The 17,787-nt window shown below is 41.7% G+C and overlaps 2 protein-coding genes across 4 annotated transcripts in view; one reads left to right on the top strand and one right to left on the bottom strand.

Moving 5' to 3' along the window:
- Positions 1 to 9,112: 9,112 nt before the first annotated feature.
- Positions 9,113 to 15,940, bottom strand: LOC135208538 (N-alpha-acetyltransferase 80-like). Of its 3 annotated transcripts, none has more exons than XM_064240834.1 (3): positions 15,712 to 15,940; positions 12,602 to 12,765; positions 9,113 to 11,064 (listed from the first exon to the last, which is right to left on the bottom strand). In XM_064240834.1, the coding sequence occupies exons 2-3, from the start codon at positions 12,718 to 12,720 to the stop codon at positions 10,344 to 10,346; spliced, it is 840 nt and encodes a 279-aa protein (XP_064096904.1). In that variant the 5' UTR covers positions 12,721 to 12,765; positions 15,712 to 15,940; the 3' UTR covers positions 9,113 to 10,343. The 3 variants fall into 3 exon arrangements, with proteins under 3 accessions (XP_064096904.1, XP_064096906.1, XP_064096905.1); XM_064240836.1 differs by lacking the exon at positions 15,712 to 15,940 and adding an exon at positions 15,443 to 15,645; XM_064240835.1 differs by lacking the exon at positions 15,712 to 15,940 and adding an exon at positions 13,819 to 14,872.
- Positions 15,941 to 16,036: 96 nt separating this feature from the next.
- LOC135208537 (ankyrin repeat domain-containing protein 54-like) overlaps positions 16,037 to 17,787 on the top strand; it is a 30,048-nt gene continuing 28,297 nt past the window's right edge. Inside the window, exon 1 of the mRNA XM_064240832.1 lies at positions 16,037 to 16,706. Coding sequence (XP_064096902.1) covers positions 16,344 to 16,706 — 363 coding nt within the window. The 5' untranslated portion in view covers positions 16,037 to 16,343. The remainder of the gene's footprint in view (positions 16,707 to 17,787) is intronic.

Genomic DNA, 17,787 nt, shown 5'->3' with positions numbered 1-17,787 from the left:
ATGGAGAGTATTTTTTGTTAAAATGTTATATATCAATTCATTTTACTGTGAAATTTTACATATTCAGATTACTATAATGTAGAGGTATGAATGTGAAGCTGAATGAGAAAAGTGAAGGTGGATGTAGGGTGGTGGCCATAAGTGATATATAGATTAGAGGAATAGAGTGTTTGTCCTTGGGAGCTTTTGTGTTTTGTAAAAAGTATGAAGCTCTGGATAATCAAATATGAATAATTTATATAGCACTGTGGATTTCTATACCCAAATATTTTGACTTCCTATGATATCTTTTTCAAGTTACATGTAACTTTAACGAACTGCAGTAAAGATGGCAGTTTCATAAACTAATTGCGTTTTTGTTGGATTAATCTTTATATATGTGTAGACCTAAATAATTAATAAATTACATATGAACTGGCATAATTCTTCAGAATAAAATAGTATTAAAGACAAGGTTTGTATAACTATACAAAACACTAATATCAATGTAATTTGATTTTATAAATATGTAGAAAGTTAACAAGGGTAAATCTTTCAAAAGGGTGTACATATTAGTAAATGCAGAACCTTTTTTTTTTTTTTTTTTTTTTTTGTACAGGTACTAACCAGTGTACTTAATATAATACACTGGTGTTGCCAAATGTTGAAAGCTGTTTTCAGAATTAACATTGCTATTTAGTGATGTCTGTTGGCAGCACCGTTTGTTCCGATACGTAATACAAACCCTCGGTCCTTTAACAATAGGAAGGTAACTAGCGGCAGCTGGGACGGTCGTAAGCTTCAACGAACAAGGGTGAGAACGGTAGTTAACTGCTGTCCGATCGTGCGCACGCCCGAGAGGTGAAGAATCACTTTTGCTTTCGGCCGCGGGTGTGAAGGACGTGTTTCGTCATCGCTCTCTGCCCGCTTCATCGTCGTATCTTTGCTATTGATTGTGTTTTCTACTAATGGTTTGTTTGACTTGAAAATGAAAAACTGTAAGTACACTGTTTTCATTTTCATTACTTAATTATGAACCAACAGGGAGCTATCGCCGTAGATGCGGCGATTTCCTCTCTTTTCATGAATTAAACCCTTGAATTATGTCTCGGTGCCGACGCTCGAGCCGAGTCATGTATTTGGGCGAAAGTGTGTAATTGAAAAATGTAAGTACTTTTTTTCATTATATTTTTGCCCTGTGCGTTCGTTACCGAGAGCGTGATTGCGCTCGGCACGAACCTTTTATTTTGTATGATAAAATGCAATGAAAGTGGATTCGCAATGCAGTATTCTTTTCATTTTCATTTATTTATTTGCATAATTTAATTTGGATCAATTTCGCTCTTACCCAGGGAATTGATCCTTACGATTATTTTCTGTGAAAGTGAAATCGCAAGTGCAGTATTCTGTTTCATTTTCATATATATTTTATGATAGCATCATATTATTTGGATCAAGTTTCCGTTCTTACCCGGGATTTGATCTTTTCCCCTTTTAAGTTCTATGAAGTGAATCGCAAGGGCAGTATTCTGTTTCATTTTCATATTACTTTTCACTGCTGTGCGGGGTAGGGGAAGCGAAGGTCTGCAGGAAGTCGTCGGAAAGCTCTCCCGCGACTCCCTTGGTATCCGATTCTTCGTCTTCCTTCCTGCTCCCGCTCAGCTTCTTCGTTGTATTTTGTATTTGGGGTGGGGTCTTCCTTGCGTTCGGGGTGGGGCATGTCTCCCCCCCCCCCGTGCGTGAGGGAACCCCTCTTACTATCTGTCTGTGCTACCGCAGGTGCTACATCCGTGGGAGACGACCTTGGACAGGTATGGACCACTGCGGCTGCAGGGCGTGCCTAGCATCCACGATCTGCTGCAGCGTCTAGCGAGGTCTGGGGCGGTGACCTTGGAGTGGTCTCCACTACAACCTTCACGGCCGCTTATGCTGCTTCCCCCCGCTGGTCTACACTCCCCATGCTGTGTCGGTGACGCAGTCTGCCGCTTCTAGGGCCGGTCGCCGCCGTACCGAGGAGGGGTATGCCGCGCCGCCTGTGTTTTCTTCGTGTTGCCTGCCCCAGACTTCCGCTGTTCCAGCAGCTCGCCCCTAGACCGGCCGCCAGTACCAGGTTCCCGCTGGCTGCCGATGATTCTACGAGGCGATGGCTGGGCCTGCCGTACCTGTCGCTGATGTGGTTCCCGCTACTGGCTTGGCTGTCCTTCTGTGTTTACCGCTGCCGCTGTTCTTCCTGACGCTCCGAGGCTGTGGTTGCTGTTCCTGTCGCTCCTGGTTCCTGCGCCTGTCCATGCTGGTCTGCCCATGGTGTGTCTTCCCCAGGCCCAGGTCCTTCCGGACAGGTGCAGTCGGGCCGTGTTGCTTCGGCAATAAGCCCGACTCCGGCCTGGATGGAGGACCTGACGACTGTCCTGCGTGAGCTGACGAAGAAGAGGAAGGTGTCATCTTCGTCTTCGTCTGCTGCTGCCTCTTCCCCTTCGACTTCTAAGGCCCATAAGCCGAAGAAGAAGAAGGCTGCCTCTCCCCCCTAAGAAGTCTCCTTCGGGAACTTCTAAGGGCCCGTCCCACCGAGCCTTCTGCTGGTCCTCCTGCTCCTTCGGGAGCGAGGCCCGTCTCCCCTTCCGTAAGGAAGAGATAGACGGGGACCAGAGGAGTATCGGTTAGCTCTGGTACTTCCTCCCGCCTGGTGCTGCCGCTACGCCAGGTTCCGGCTCGGTCTCTCGTTCGCGGGAGAATCCCGAGTGTACGCTCTCCCTCGGGAGACCGTGCAGCCAAAGTTTCGGCGCCAGAGTTCGCTCGGCGCCAAGACCACGGCACGGAGCAGAAGGCTGGCGAGAACCGCTCAGGTGACTCTCGCCAGGCCAGCGGCCGCTCTCGCAGCGACCAGATGGTAACGGGTTTTCCACCCCCTAAGAAGACTCCTTCGGGAACTTCGAAGGGCTCGTCACACTCCGGTGTGACGGGGGGGGGGGGGTTCTTCTGCTGGTCCTCCTGTTCCTTCGGGAACGGGGCCCGTCTCCCCTTCTGAGAAGAAGAAGACGGGGACCAAAGGGTATGCTGGCTACCGCTGGTACACCCTCGCCTGGTCTTGGCAGCTCTTGCTGCTAAGCCAGGTACCGGCTCGGTTTCTCGTCCGCGAGAAGTTCCGAGTGTACGGTCTCCTTCGGGTGACCGTGCAGCCAAAGTTAAGACGCCTGAGTTCGCTCAGCGTCATGACCGAGGCACGGAGCAGAAGACTGTCGAGAGCCGCTCAGGTGACTCTCGCCAGGCCAGCGGCCGCTCTCGCAGCGACCAGCCGGTACCTCGGGTGGACGTGACGGTCTCTGACCGGCCACGGGTTGAGGCTGGGAAGAGGTCCCCCATCCCGGTCCCCTCGACCGACGGTACCAGCCTCGGCTGGTACCAGCGTTTGACGTGCCGCGAGGACGCTCACCGGTCTCACCGCGAAAGTGAGCTCTGCAGGTCACCTGACCGCCGCTCCCACAGGGACCGGGCGGATACGATGACCAGCAGCAGCTCGTCTGACGCACGGGACCGGGGTCGACGTGCTCAGTCGAGCCGCTCGCCACAGGGTGAGCGGCACGGCCAGGCCTGCAGATCGATCCCCACCGCGGGTTGGTGATCGGCTGCAGCCCGCCCCCACGTACGCTGGTCCTGCCAGCGAGCGGGGGGGGGGGGGGGGGGGGGGGGTGGGGGGGGGGGGGGGGGGGGGGGGGGGGGAGCGTCAGGTCTGTCTCTCCACTACCTTCAACTTCCTCGGGCTACACCGGGAAGAGCGAGGTAGCTAGGAATGATCGTGAGAGGTGCGCCGCTCACGATCCCGTCACGACGCCGCACGTGCCACGTATGGTCTTAGGACCAACCAGGACGTACGCAAGTGATTGGAGGCGACCGTCAGGGGGGGGGAGGGGGTAGCGTCTATTCTGTCTCTCCGATACCTTCAACTTCCTCGGCATACGCCAGGAAGAGCGAGGTATATAGGAGTGATCGTGAGAGATGCGCGCTCACGATCCCGTCACGACGCCGCACGTGCCAGGTATGGTCGGGTTTAGGACCAGCCAGGACGTACGCGCAAGTGATTGGAGGCAACCGTCAGGGATCTGTTGCTGGTCCTTCTTCTGAAGGAGGAGGGTCTTGGGAGCTGCTCTTGTTGGAGGGACTGGATGGTCCTACTCCTCAGACGCTGTAACTTCCGAGATTCAGAGTAACTTTGCCCAGGTTATTGCACTGATTCGTCAGCACAACGACCTGGGGGAAGGATCGCCGCTCCCCACCAGCAGAGCCCATGTCTCTGCTCGAGTCGTTTTGGGGCCCGAGGGAACCCAAACCGACGGTGGGTTTGCCGCGATCGGAGCTTGCCGATTCTGTCTTGAACCAGAGTCTCTCGTCTCCGGACAAGAAGGCTCTCTCAGTTCTGGCCGGTCGATCAAGCTACTTCCACCTCCTCTACTGCGACAGCGGCGTTTTCTACGTGTCTTCGGACACCGTATTTAAATACTCCTTCGGTCCTCCTGAGAGGTTTCGACCTCGACGAGGACTGGAATGAGTCGGAGGACGGTATCGGCTCTCTCCTGTCAGGTGTCGATCAGCCCCACCCAGACGACGTTCACAGTGGCGGCAGACCCTTACCTACAGTGAGAGTTCGTAACCCTCCTCGGGAAAACGTTTTCTCCTGACGATACGTTTTCCCAGACTCTGAGAGGCCATCGCCGCAAGGCGATGGGCTGTCTCCTTTTTCTTCTCCAACTGCTAGTTCCACTGGGAAGGCGAGAGCGAGTATCCAATTCCTCCCCCATTCCCTCTCTCCTTACGGCTACGAGGGAAAGGGAGGGATCCTACAGAGATTTCTCTGTAGGATTCCACGCTGGGGACTGCGCTACCGGGGGGACCTTCGGGTCCTACCTGACGTAAGCCCCGGTCGTTGAGGAGGGATCCTGCCCCATTCTCGATTTCTACGGGAATCGAGAGGACCACCAGCGATATCGTTTGACGAATTCGGTGGGGGTTTTGCAGACTGCTTAGATTTCTACGGAATTTCTAGCGCATTCAGAGTGTTAGAGTTTCTTACGATCTCCAAACACTTAGGCGAGACCACGGTCCAAAGTGAGCGAGACGAGAATCCCCGATATGTTACACGATAATCGGAACCTCGCCTATGCTCGAATTCCTGGAATTTCTAGCATTAGGAAGAAGACTGCTGCTGAAAGAAGACTATCTCACAATAGGCGACCAACCTGGAATAGAGAAGAACGGACGGGAATATCCAGTTTGGCTTGAACTATCGTCTTAGTATTCTGTTCACCATTGAAGCTTTCCTTCGAGGAAGACTTCTTCACTCTCTTTGATAGAGACCGCAAGGTGGTCGATCTCCATCCTTATTTTGTTTTTGTTTTCTTGAAGGAAAGAATTTAGAGGATGGAGATCGTTTTGTTCAGAATCCTACAAATATACTACGTATATTAACCTCGCGACATGATTCTGCTAAGCAGTTGAATGGTCCGAGGGGTAGGCGCATATCCTGGTTATTCTACGGATTGCGACTTAGACGAAAAGTATTCTAATTGAACTGCAACTCGGGGTTGCCTGCAACCTCCCAGGAGTTTCCAGTTTTCAATTTTATATACTTATGGTGTTGTCACAACAACACCATTTAAGCTTTTATATTTACCGAAATTCGTTTCGCATAAATATAATTGCTCGAGCATATCTTTTTATGCTCGGTAGTTCTAGCCGAACGCATTCCTTCGTGGAAAGGATTACTTGGCAACTCAGGATGACGAGTCAGCGACAGCTACTGACGTATTGAATTGCCCGAGGCATTCAGTACCAGCTGCCGCTTTGAGATGGACGGTTGGTTATGTCTTTCTCACCTGCTTTGATTGAATACCAACCGTATCTCTGCCCAACAATCACGGACTTAAGTCTCTGATTAACGGGGATTCTCGCATACATGAATGACCATCTACTGCTGTGACGCTAGTATTCATCGTCTTCGGTATTGCGAGAATTTTAAACAGAGATAATCTATTCGACTCTCATCTTTCTGTTTACCGCACGGTAACAGAATTCTGTAATAGTCTCTTGCTGCATCGTATCTCGATAATGCGAATGATTTTTGCGGAATCTGAGTTTGTCCTCAAAATATCCTGTATTCGGAGGTGTGTTATTGTTCATTGTTCACCCCAGGATTAGCAGATGTATTGAGACATCGCCTACTCCCCACACCTGCCAGCTCTACTTCCAAACGTTCAGCCATGAGAAGCAGTTCTTCAAGCGGCTCTCCCCTGTGTTTTTCATTACTGAAGAACGCCCCGCTTTCATTGCACAACGGACAGCAATGAAATGGCGGTTAGCGTTTTCAGTCATTTGTAAGCACAGGTTTAGAATCTTGAGATTCCTTCTCTCGATTCAGCTGGAAGACATAGGTTGCATTCATTGCTACCTTCGTCTTCAACGTCACATAGTGTTGTTTCTCCTTAAGCTGAGATTCAACGTCTATGAGATTTTCTTGGCCATCAGGGACCTCGTCTTTTGAAGGCAATTGACTTTCGCCTTTTGAGCTTATGCATTAAGAGAATCATCGCCGCGCCGTCCGGCATCGGTGACTAACAAATATTTTATTTGTTTGGTCTCTCAGCATAACTCTTTAAAGGGCGAAGGTCACGTGACTTACCCGGATGCTTGGACAACTTGCCTCTACTGATTCCGAACCAGTCAGTCGGCAGCTGTCAGAGCGCCCGAGTCAGTTACGAACTATGCTGTGGACTTAGTTCGGTGTTCCAGAGCAATCATTACTTCGTCTTAATAGCTTGTCAGTATGAGTACTGTACATAACCAAAGTCGAGAAGAGGGATAGGTCATACGACTATTCCCTTCTTTTCGTCTTAGGTAACTGCATGACTTCTCTTGAGAAGTCAAGCACAAAGGGATGGGGATTTGTGACGCTCGATTTCGTACGATCTTCGTAGCGAAGACTCAGAACCCTTCGGTAACTGACGATTGGTTCGAGTCCTTCACAATACCCTCCCTAATGGACTTCACCGCTCCGATACGAAGGCTATGCTGCTTTGTCCTGTGAAGGCGCGACGGAGCTGTCTGAAGAAACTCGACACCCAGGATGAGTGTGGACGCCTCTTCATCATTCTCTCGCGTTCCGCGAAGAACTTCTCCGTGGCGCAGGTAATGAAGGCAGGCGCCTGGTCCAACCGGACTGCATGCACCTCCTTATACCTTCAGGATATTGCCCACAGTTCCTTGGATCTCTTTTCCTTGGGAAACCGGTGGTGGTTGCTCAACACGTTGTGTAGTTAACCCAGACCCTCGCAGGCTGAACAGCATCGAGTCCTGGTGTGACCGTAAGAATGGATGAGGAATGAGAGTGTGACTGGCTCCTCTCCCATCTTTTTCTTCCCTCTACCTCTGGGTAGAGGGACACGGTCGTCACCCTGCTGGGTAAGGACGAGATGCAGGTGAGCTACTCAATAGAGCACCATCCTATCCCTTTCAGTAGGGATAGGAGTAAATATCCACCACTTCCTCCAACAAGGGGGAGGAAGTGGATGCCAATTTGAGACAACCCATCATTTTATGATTGTCTCTTGCAAACAGGAACAAGGTTCTTGCTTGCTGGTACAAAGAGATACGCTTGCCTCTCTCTTAGTACTTGGCCCAGAGGTCTGACCATTGATCCTGCGGTGCACACCCCGATCAATCGGACAGAGGTTTGGATCCCTCCCTTGCTCTTACGACCAGGGAGGCACTCCAGGGTTGGACGAACACCAGTCTGTTCACCAAAAAGACTCAGATTCCTCCCACCAAGAAGTGAGTCTTCCTATTGTTAAAGGACCGAGGGTTTGTATTACGTATCGGAAACAAATGACAATTTGTCGAAAATTGCATTTTTCCTAACTATACAAACCTGAGGTCCTTTACATATAGTCCCACCTCATGCCACCCCTCACTCTGCAACTTTTTGCATGGGCCTAAAGCAAAAGTGATTCTTCACCTCTCGGGCGTGCGCACGATCGGACAAGCAGTTAACTACCGTTCTCCCCTTGTTCGAAGCTTACGACCGTCCCAGCTGCCGCTAGTTACCTTCCTATTGTTAAAGGACCTCAGGTTTGTATAGTTAGGAAAAATGCAATTTTCGACAAATTGTCATTTCTTCAGTGTGCTTATATGATTCTGCAGCTTTTTCTCTACTATGTCTAATTTTTATTTTAGTTTATTATTCCTGTATGACACAAATTTCTGAGATATATGAAAAAATGTTCAACTTATCCTGACATAGGAAGTACAGTAGGTAATTCCAAATCGACAACAAAAATTTGTGATTGAAAAACAATATTCATAAACAAATGAAACACGTGTTGTCAAAATCTTCAACACTTTCAGTTTATTCAGTTACTTTATTGAGATTTGAAGGAGGTGCAGTACATTGAATAAGATCCAATATATATCATCAAACTCTTTGGGTCAGTCCTTTGAAAATTAATATTAATTAAATTTAATTAAGAAATTAATTTAAACTACCTTTGAATAAGGAAGGTTATTACTCCTTTTACTGCACTTTATAATTTTGAGGTATGGCTGCAGTGTAAATACCCAGAGTGAAGGTTTGGACATAAATAATTCATTTTCTTTTTTACTGCAGAGTTAGTAATGCCTTATATTTTAAGATGGTGAAAGGTAATTATGTCAACTTACAGCAGATGGAATTTTGAGCCAAGGGTTCATCTCATCCATATACTGATAACTGATATTTTCAGTTTTATTATTGACATAATAGTGAATGAGCTGTACACCGTGACAGCTTGAATTACCATCATTCTAATTTCTGTGTTGACTGCACTTGGTAGTTTATTATCCCTCAGTGGTCATACAGTAGACAAACATGATGTGTTTGTATGAAAAAACAAGTTTGTTTCTATAGGATACAAACCAGAGCCTCTTATGTAGAGGTTCTTTTGTATGCATGTGTGAATCAGCCATGGAATTGAAAACAAGGGTGCCCCAGGTGGAGGTGGGTGATAGCCCTAACTTGACCCATGCTACCTTGTCTTTTTCTTGGCTGACAATAAGAGCAGACATATCACTCTTATGTGTGAGTGATGAACTTGGTTACTGTGAGTATATCTTATCAGTTTCCTTGATTTTTTTTTTTTTTTATGTTTCTGCATCCTTGATTATTTTGCTTCATGACCTGTCAACTAAAAGATACACTAACACCTCAACTTTTCATACTTATGTGTTTATCCGCTACATTATTATGACAGTTATTTGCTAGGCTGCCTTTTTATGTGAAGTATTTTCTGATAAACATTTTAAAGAGAATGTAGAGTTTCTTTTAGACTAGAATAATGCAAATTGCTTTCAGCTTTTGCTCACATGTGGGCTATACTAGTTGTGTTACTATTGTAATGCCAGACCTCTTTTAACATCTGTAGTATTCAATTTTGAAAGAAGTTCCTCCTTCAGTAAGAAGTGTATCATATCACACTATGTCTTAACCTTTTGCTATTGCTTGACTGAGCTAGTGACGGAAAAATGTTTTCATTGTCAGTGTTAGTGCTCATGTCAAATTTTCTCTCTTCATCATTTGTCTTTTTGGATAGTATAAGAAAGCTTAGTTTGGGAAAAATGATTGACTAGTAGTTCAGAGGCCTTTGGGCAGGTTAGTTAGTTTTAGGATACTCATTCTTGCTGTGGCAGAGACAGAGACAAATATACAAGTCACCCACAGAAAATGGAGACGTCAAGCAATTAAAGAGGCACATGTTGGACCTTGGACAACCTACACATAACTGTATATGATGGTCTTGACTCTAATCCATAACAGCAGTCATAACACTTGAATATAGTAGCTATCATACTGATTGCTGTAATACTACTAGTTGGGTAACAGAACAATATGTATATATCAATTTTTCCAAACAAATGATATAGTAATCACTTAATAAAATGCTAATTGTTGCAAAAATAAAATAAAAATTTTCATACTAACACATTAAAGTTGGCCCCAGACTTACATCAGGGCTTTATTCCACTCCATGCCTTACATCACCATTTAAAATAGTTCCTGATTTTCTCATGATTGCAATATCAACATATTCCCACTATGTCTATGTTAATTTTCTTTGTTAATTTGCATCTTGTGCCAAGGCAATATATAATGGCATTTGGCAAGCCTGACTCACCAAATAACTTACCATAAAAGTCATTACTGAAATTAATTAAATTTATATAAATAAAGGAATAGTGTACAGTACTCGAATAAATATAAACTTACTTGTTATGTATGCTTGAAGACACTAATGTATGGTATGTTATTCTTCTAGAAACTACAGTATTGTGCAGTACTTGCAAAATTATTTTATTAAACTTTTTCTCATATACATTTTTGATGCAGTGGCTGTATCCAGTTTATGAATATCATCTTTTGATATTTTTAATGACGATGGTGGTGGTGGAGGTGGTGGTGGCGGTGGTGGTCCAGGAGCAGTACATGATGAACTGGCAGCAGAAATATTAGGGAGAGGAAGAACAGAATTTGGCACTTGAGTTGATGGCTGATTTTCCTTAACTGCATAGTTACTTTGACCTGGAGGTAGATTATTATTTGGAGTAGTTACCTTATCCTTTTCAGTTATAGTGCACTGAGTAGATAACATCCTACACAGTTCACTGGCTTTTAATACTGATGGCATTTGATGAGGCATTTGGGAAAGCAGAAGCTGCTTTGGGATAATGTTTCTATTTACAGAACCTCCATATATACAAACTGGAGGACAAAAGTCATATCCAAGTTTAGCATAAAAGTTTTGCTGATCATGCGTTGAAAGATATGCCATGGTGAATCCACATGCTCTAGAAAATTCTTCGGTTTTTGTCATCAAGATGCGACCATAACCTTTCCCACGCAAATCATTTCTGATGACTACAGATTCTATCCAGGCAGCATTTTCTTCTCTAGGCAGGACATTAACTCTAGCATGTCCTACCACTTCTTCCTTTTTAGAATCAACACTATTTCTTACTAAGGCAAGAGAAGTTGGAAACTGATCACATGAAGAATTTAAGCTTCTTAACCTGTTGAAAAATATTTATTGTTAATATGACACAGAATAGTAAGTGAAGGAAAAGCTTACATTATACAATTCTGATACAAATATCTGTAGATTTTTGCTTGCCATCTTCTTTAAATGAGGAAGAAAAGATAAAGATCTTCATATCACTTCACAATCTTAGAAAATAGTATAACAGTCATCAACTTTAACTTGAACGAAGAGTCGTGATTAAACGTGGGTGAAATGAAAAGTTCCTTCCCAGATTTTCAATTGCTTAAATCCAAATCAACAGACCTCTTGCAAGCATAGAAGGAAATAATGGTTGTCCATATGGTACATGTTGAATGTTAATTTTGTTAATTAATTGCTGTGTATAATGCAGTACACTGTTGCCTAGTGTTGGATATCTATCATGAACCAGCCTCATTATACGGAAAGTAATTCTCATATATTATATTAAGAAGATGTGGTATCTTGAGGAACAATTTTGTACCTGTTAAATCCAAGAAGAAGACAGGTATACATAGGTACCCCAAGGAAGTATGTAGACAATAGTCCTTAGAAGGACAGATAAAATAAAAATATTATAAGATACTGCATTAGTAACTGGGTAGAAAAAGGCTACAAAAGAAAATTCCTTAGTTTTTTAAAAAGTGAATTTTATATCTGGACTAACAATCTACCCAATGCAAAAATTTGTCATAAACTAAATTAGTGACAGAAATGAGAGAAATTAAAATTTTAATAAAAAGAATAAAAAACTGTTAGTGTCACAGACAGTAAACTTGACTAAGGCATACAGTAATATACTTTTTTAGACATGTTTTCAAGACCAGACCTGACTGCCATAAAATGAGCAATTCTAGAATTTGTACAAACAACATGCAGTGGCTTAGATCAGAAGGAAGGAAGATTATGGAAGGATGAATGAATGCCAAAACTATGAATGGAAAAAAAAAATCATAGAAGACAAAAAGTGTTACAGAACATGTCCCTGAGGTAAAGCACTAAAAAGGGGGCAGGGAGTCAATAACATTTTTAAAGAAATATATTTTTTTTTTTAAATTACATAGTCTTTAGAAGAAATATTTCTAACAAGGCCAGTGGAAGATGAGTGCTATCACACCAAAGTCTCCCTCAGGAGGTGACCAAACATCAACAAGATAATAAAGATGTTCAATGGATTCTGAACTGTAAAAGGCATATTAATAATCCAAAAGAAGAGAGTTGAATCTAAAGGCTTGAAAAAGTAAGTGTTAAGTACCGTTATAATTTAAATATGTAAAAGTTAAAGCTACTGGTCACTCTTATCTCACTTTGGGACTGAACTAGTGCATGTTTTCCAGAGAAAGTGAAGAAGATTTGAAATATGAAAAAGTACAAGAACCAGTACATCTGTAAATTCCTAAAAGAAACAATATGTAGACCACATAACATGAATGTCTTTCCAAAATACAAAAACAGGGCTTTACAAATGAATGTGCTTGTACTTTTCTCATGCATGATACTTATGCATGCAAGGCGTCTTCATATGGTAAGATTAATCCCCCTTAATTCACCTTAATCCTTTACTCCGAGGCCATTGTGCATTGAGGATTTCCATGCATTCATCAGCATATTTTGGGTGCCTATGCAAGACAAGTAAGTCAGTTTCATCATCATCACCTGATCCTGTCATTCTTGAGGATTACAATGTGCAGCAATTTTGTAATTATTTATTGACCTGAAAATATGAAAACAGATTTGAGCAATAATGAAAATCATTCAGGGACTGAAAGAATGTAATCTAAAATAATTCTACCTTCCACAATTGTTCATGAGAGAAGAATGCTGCACAGAATTATATTAATACAGTAATTAATATAACTGAATGAACAGATAAATACATGTATCACCACATACCTAATGTATCACAACTAATAAATTTCAATGCTGTATATGTGCAATAGGACATAAAAATGGAAACTGATGAAAACCAGTAGAAAAGTATAGCATATGAAAGAAGATTATCAAGAACTACAGACAAATCTCATGTCATGAAAGATGGTCTAAGAAGACGGGATACAGTATGAAGTTAGGCACTAGAAGGAAGATATGCTGTATCAGCAAAAAACAATCTAAATTGTCATCTCCATTTTGATACTTAATGGTAGTATACATTATTTTTTCTATACATTTCTAAACTGTTACACTGGAGAAGTTGTAATGAGGTGGGAATTATCAGGTTTGCAAAACCAATGAACGCAGTGCCACCAAATGACAGAATCAAATTTCTACTTTTAAAGCTCCCTAACACACAAATAATTACTTACCAACATGGAAGGAAAGACAATTAAAAACTGCAAAACTAAAACAACTGTGATTAAAACCTTGCAAAACTGACCATGACACAATGGAATAACTTGTTCACAAGTTACTAAGGTAACCAATGGTTTTCATGTCCTTAAGAACAAATAGGATTTTATTTCTAACAATATTTAACTGTAGACTCTTCTTTGCAAATGAATGGCTTAGAGATTTTTCACATTACCCTGCTTCAGAAGCATTTTTGGAATCTGCACACTTAGTGAGGAGAATAATACTTGACTAACAGGGATAGAACTTGCAGATTCCCAAAATATGAAGAGGGCTGGTGAACCTTTTCTTTTGACAAATTAGCCTGCATAGGATATTCAAAGCTTAAGAAATGATGGCTGCTGCCCCAATCACAATCAACAGTACATCACCAACCCTCCTGGTTAAGTGCACAATCCTATAAACAGTATACAGTACATACTTAATAGTAAACTGCTTGTAGACATTCTGGTGAAGCTGCCATATGAAGGAAAAAAAATGGGTTTTGATCACTCAGGGCATCAGCAAAACTAACCCCTCTATGGAATAAAGGGGAGGATCAGTATGACTGTGTTCCAATACTTATTGATGAAAACAAGAGGCTTCTTTGCAAGAGAATTAGAACTCCAATTTTTTCTAATTTTAAAAAGAAAATGCAATATATTCAAACCAATTGTTGAACAGATGTCCTCTGATGAATCAGAACATTACTCACCCCTTGGGGGTAGTAATTAACATTCTCCATCATCTTTCATCACATCTACAGGCACTTCTACCTGATTGTATAACAGATGTAATTAATCATTAACAAGGCATCAACACTTAATTTAAACGGCCATGAGATAAAAAATCTAATGATCTTTACATCTATCATAATTTATCCTCAGCATCTACGTAATGTTTTTCATATAATGTATATTTTAATTAGTCACCTTTCTGAACACCAGATAGATTTTTATAAACTAAAGACTTCTGCCTGATATCAAAGACCTGACTGAGATATACAGTCTTATGTATTCTTGTTGAGAAGCTGATTTCATGTCACTCATAGTTTCATGAGGCTACTATATAGTATAGAAAAATGCCATGACCAGTCACCACGCTTAATATGGAAAAACTATAGCTGTAGCTGCAATATCAATCAGAACCACTCATCCTTGCGTGAATACTTTTGCGAAGATATCTAAATTCAAAAGAGCAATGATAAATGGAAATCACTACCCATGGGACTCTCAGGGAATTCAGACAATCAGTTTCTTCATGGCTTCAAATTGACTGTGTGTGAAGCTTTTCTCCAAGATTTTCACATCACTACCAGATTGAATAGCAGATTTGAATATGGGCTTGATATATATACCATATAAATCATTCATACACAGGCATTACAATATGCAGAGGTTAACTACCAATAAATAAAATGAAATACTATGGAAAACAGCCCACGCTCATCATAAGTTCAGCCTACATTATACATTACCTCATAAAGTTATTAATTCATACTAAAATGGGCTAGCTTTGTTAACTGTTATTTTCAGAAAGTGGCTACTTTTATTCCACGGGAATGATATTTAACTTAAACTACCCTAACCTAATGTACCTAAGGTGTGGCCTCCTACTTGACCATGGGAGAAGGGGTTTCATCTCTTTGGACTCTACTAAACTGTTCCTATTAACTTGTCACTTTCTAATCTTAAACTTTCATTTTGTTTAACATTAGGTATACTACCAAATTTTTTTTGAAAGTTTTTAAAATCTGTGAAAGCATTATATTCTTAATCCCCAATTTTCATTGGAAGTTTTTAAAATCCCTGGACCCATTACTATATTCTTATTCCCCATTTTTATTTCTGTACTTTGCTACCTATGCGAGATTGTATGCTCTGTAACATATGCCCAACCTATAAATGTATTTATCACTAAGGTTAGATTTTTGTTTAACTTTCATTTAATTTTATTATAATATTCACCTCTTGTCGACAGAAAGTTTCTAAATCTAGCCTAATAGTAGGTACTACCTACCTACCTACCTACTAGTGATAATCCCGTAGTTTTAAAGAAAATTTTACCTTTGCCTAATCTGAAGTTAATGAGCGACAAAGTGAAGCAATCTTTTCTCCAATAAGTCCAAGCCCATGCAAGGCTAAAAATTTAGACTGATTAGACAGCTACTCTACCAACTGTATAACACAGTCTAGCATAGGCTAGTCTTTTGAACAGACTGACAAAGGATAGTAAGCCTCAGATTTTATTTACATTCACCTTGTATCATAGGCTATCCCATCATATTGATTAATAACGGACTACTTTTCTTAGATTCTAGATAAAGCTTACTTACTATAAAAGAAAGTTATTCCTAATGTAGGTTAGTACTCAAAGGGGTTTTATCCGACTAGGTAGTACCTATATATGCTATATTTAGGGTAGACGTGCGGACTGCGAGGAAACACTGTTATAAAGTTACAGAAATGTAATATTGCTGAGTCTTTCTACGAATTTTTCATAATCAATTGGGTAAAATGTTTATAACTTTTAAAGGATAACACAACCTGCAATTAACTATTACAGAAATTTATTATTTATTAAAAATTCCAATAAGCGGGGTTGAAGTCATTGTTTACATCAACTAGATCACAGTTGCGTATTGGATAAAATGACCTTATCAAAAGGTATTATTATAAGAGTACGCGTTAAAGCTTTGATATGATTTTAATGAAATTAAAATATAATAATTCCCGTTGTGATTATCTGAAGGTGCTGTAGAGTGAGATGTACTGTTGAAAAATGTATGTAATTCAAGCCTGAGATATTAAGCTCTGATATACACAGCTGAGCTGACGAGCGTCAATTATGTCCCAGCCATTCCTGACTTTGTTATGAGTGACGTTTGTGAAAAGACTGTTAGTGGTCATGAAATAGCACCAGCTGAAGGGGTAAATTCATTCTGGGAAACGGTAAAGCCACAGCAGCATGGATTCAGGAATTGATTCAACCGAGAGCAGCAGCAACGGGAGCTTGGAAGAAAGTGGTGTAGTTGGTGGTGGTGGAGGAGGAGAGGTCATGGAAGAGGCCCAACCTGAAGATCCTCCTTCAGTGGAACAAATAGCTCCTGCAAATTCCCCGAATTTGTCTCCACAGCACCAGCTGGTGAACATACCTCCCGTTCCATCCGAATTGAAGAGCCTGGCTGCAGCAGCGGCATCCACTCTGTCATCAACCATTAAGACCTTGTCAGAAACTGCTGATAATGTGTCTCCATCCCGTTCCAGTGACAGACGAGGGTCCACCAATAACAATGTCACCGAAGGACCAAGCATTTCCTTGTTTAAAATGGTAAGGTGATTACTTACATTTAGGTCATATACTACGTTGAGTAGGCTAAATTTGTTGTTTAGTTTAGGCTATGCTTAAAAATAAGAACTGGAATGAAGCCAAATACTTAGGCTAGCTACTTCCTTTAATCTATCTTAAGTTAAGATTTATAGGCTAAAGTGACATATACAGTGTGTCCAAAAGTAGGTGGCCAGTAAATGATAACATTTGAGAATTACCTACATACCTATACGGTACTGTCGGCCAAAAAACTATTGGCAGAGTTTCATAATTTTTCGTTCACCTGCCTGATGCACGATTCATGCCTTATTTATCAATTTTTCTTTTCAAAATTAGAAGAAATCATATGTAATGATGTTAAAAACAGTCACTGATATCTTTAGAGCATTATGTTATGTTATTGTGTAAAACTATACATTTTCCATATAGCCCTAGCAAAATTGATGTGAACAAAACGAAGTGATAAAAAACGTCATATCACATCCATAGATATACATTACCAAATAGATAAGAGACACCTATCACTAGTAGTATTGCATAAACATAGTCCTTAAATTATCATTTCAATATTAAGTTCAAGGTAGTTGAACTAGGTATTCCATTTGTTAAATTTTACAGAAAACATTGGAATCTCACAAAATAGTATCAAATTAAAAAAAAAAAAAAAAAAACTATATCCTAACAGGCGACCTCACTCATTGCTTTTGATGTTATGTGCACAGTAATCTAATGTTAATGTGTCATTTATCAGTCTAAGAAACATCCCTCGATGAGCGAGAGAATTATTGCACTGCATTCGGTGCAAGTGCCTGTTGGAGAGATATCAAGAAAGCCTACTAATAAACCGGAGAGAATCATACATAGATGAATCAAATTGTTTAAAGAATGGCAAAATTTAGAACATGGGCCTAGAGGTGGAACACCTTGAAGCCCCACAAGAGAGCAAGACAATGCAGTAGTGTAAATGTTGCTGAGCAAGATTCATTTGTGAACTTTGAATTCTAGTGCCTCGTCACGACATTGCTGAACCAGGAATCATAACTAGCTCTACGCTTATGACTGGTATCTGATGATACTTTAG

This window comes from Macrobrachium nipponense, chromosome 35, assembly GCF_015104395.2.
Source record: "Macrobrachium nipponense isolate FS-2020 chromosome 35, ASM1510439v2, whole genome shotgun sequence".
NCBI classification, from domain to species: Eukaryota; Metazoa; Arthropoda; class Malacostraca; order Decapoda; family Palaemonidae; genus Macrobrachium; species Macrobrachium nipponense.
This window is presented reverse-complemented; position numbering and strand designations above follow the sequence as displayed.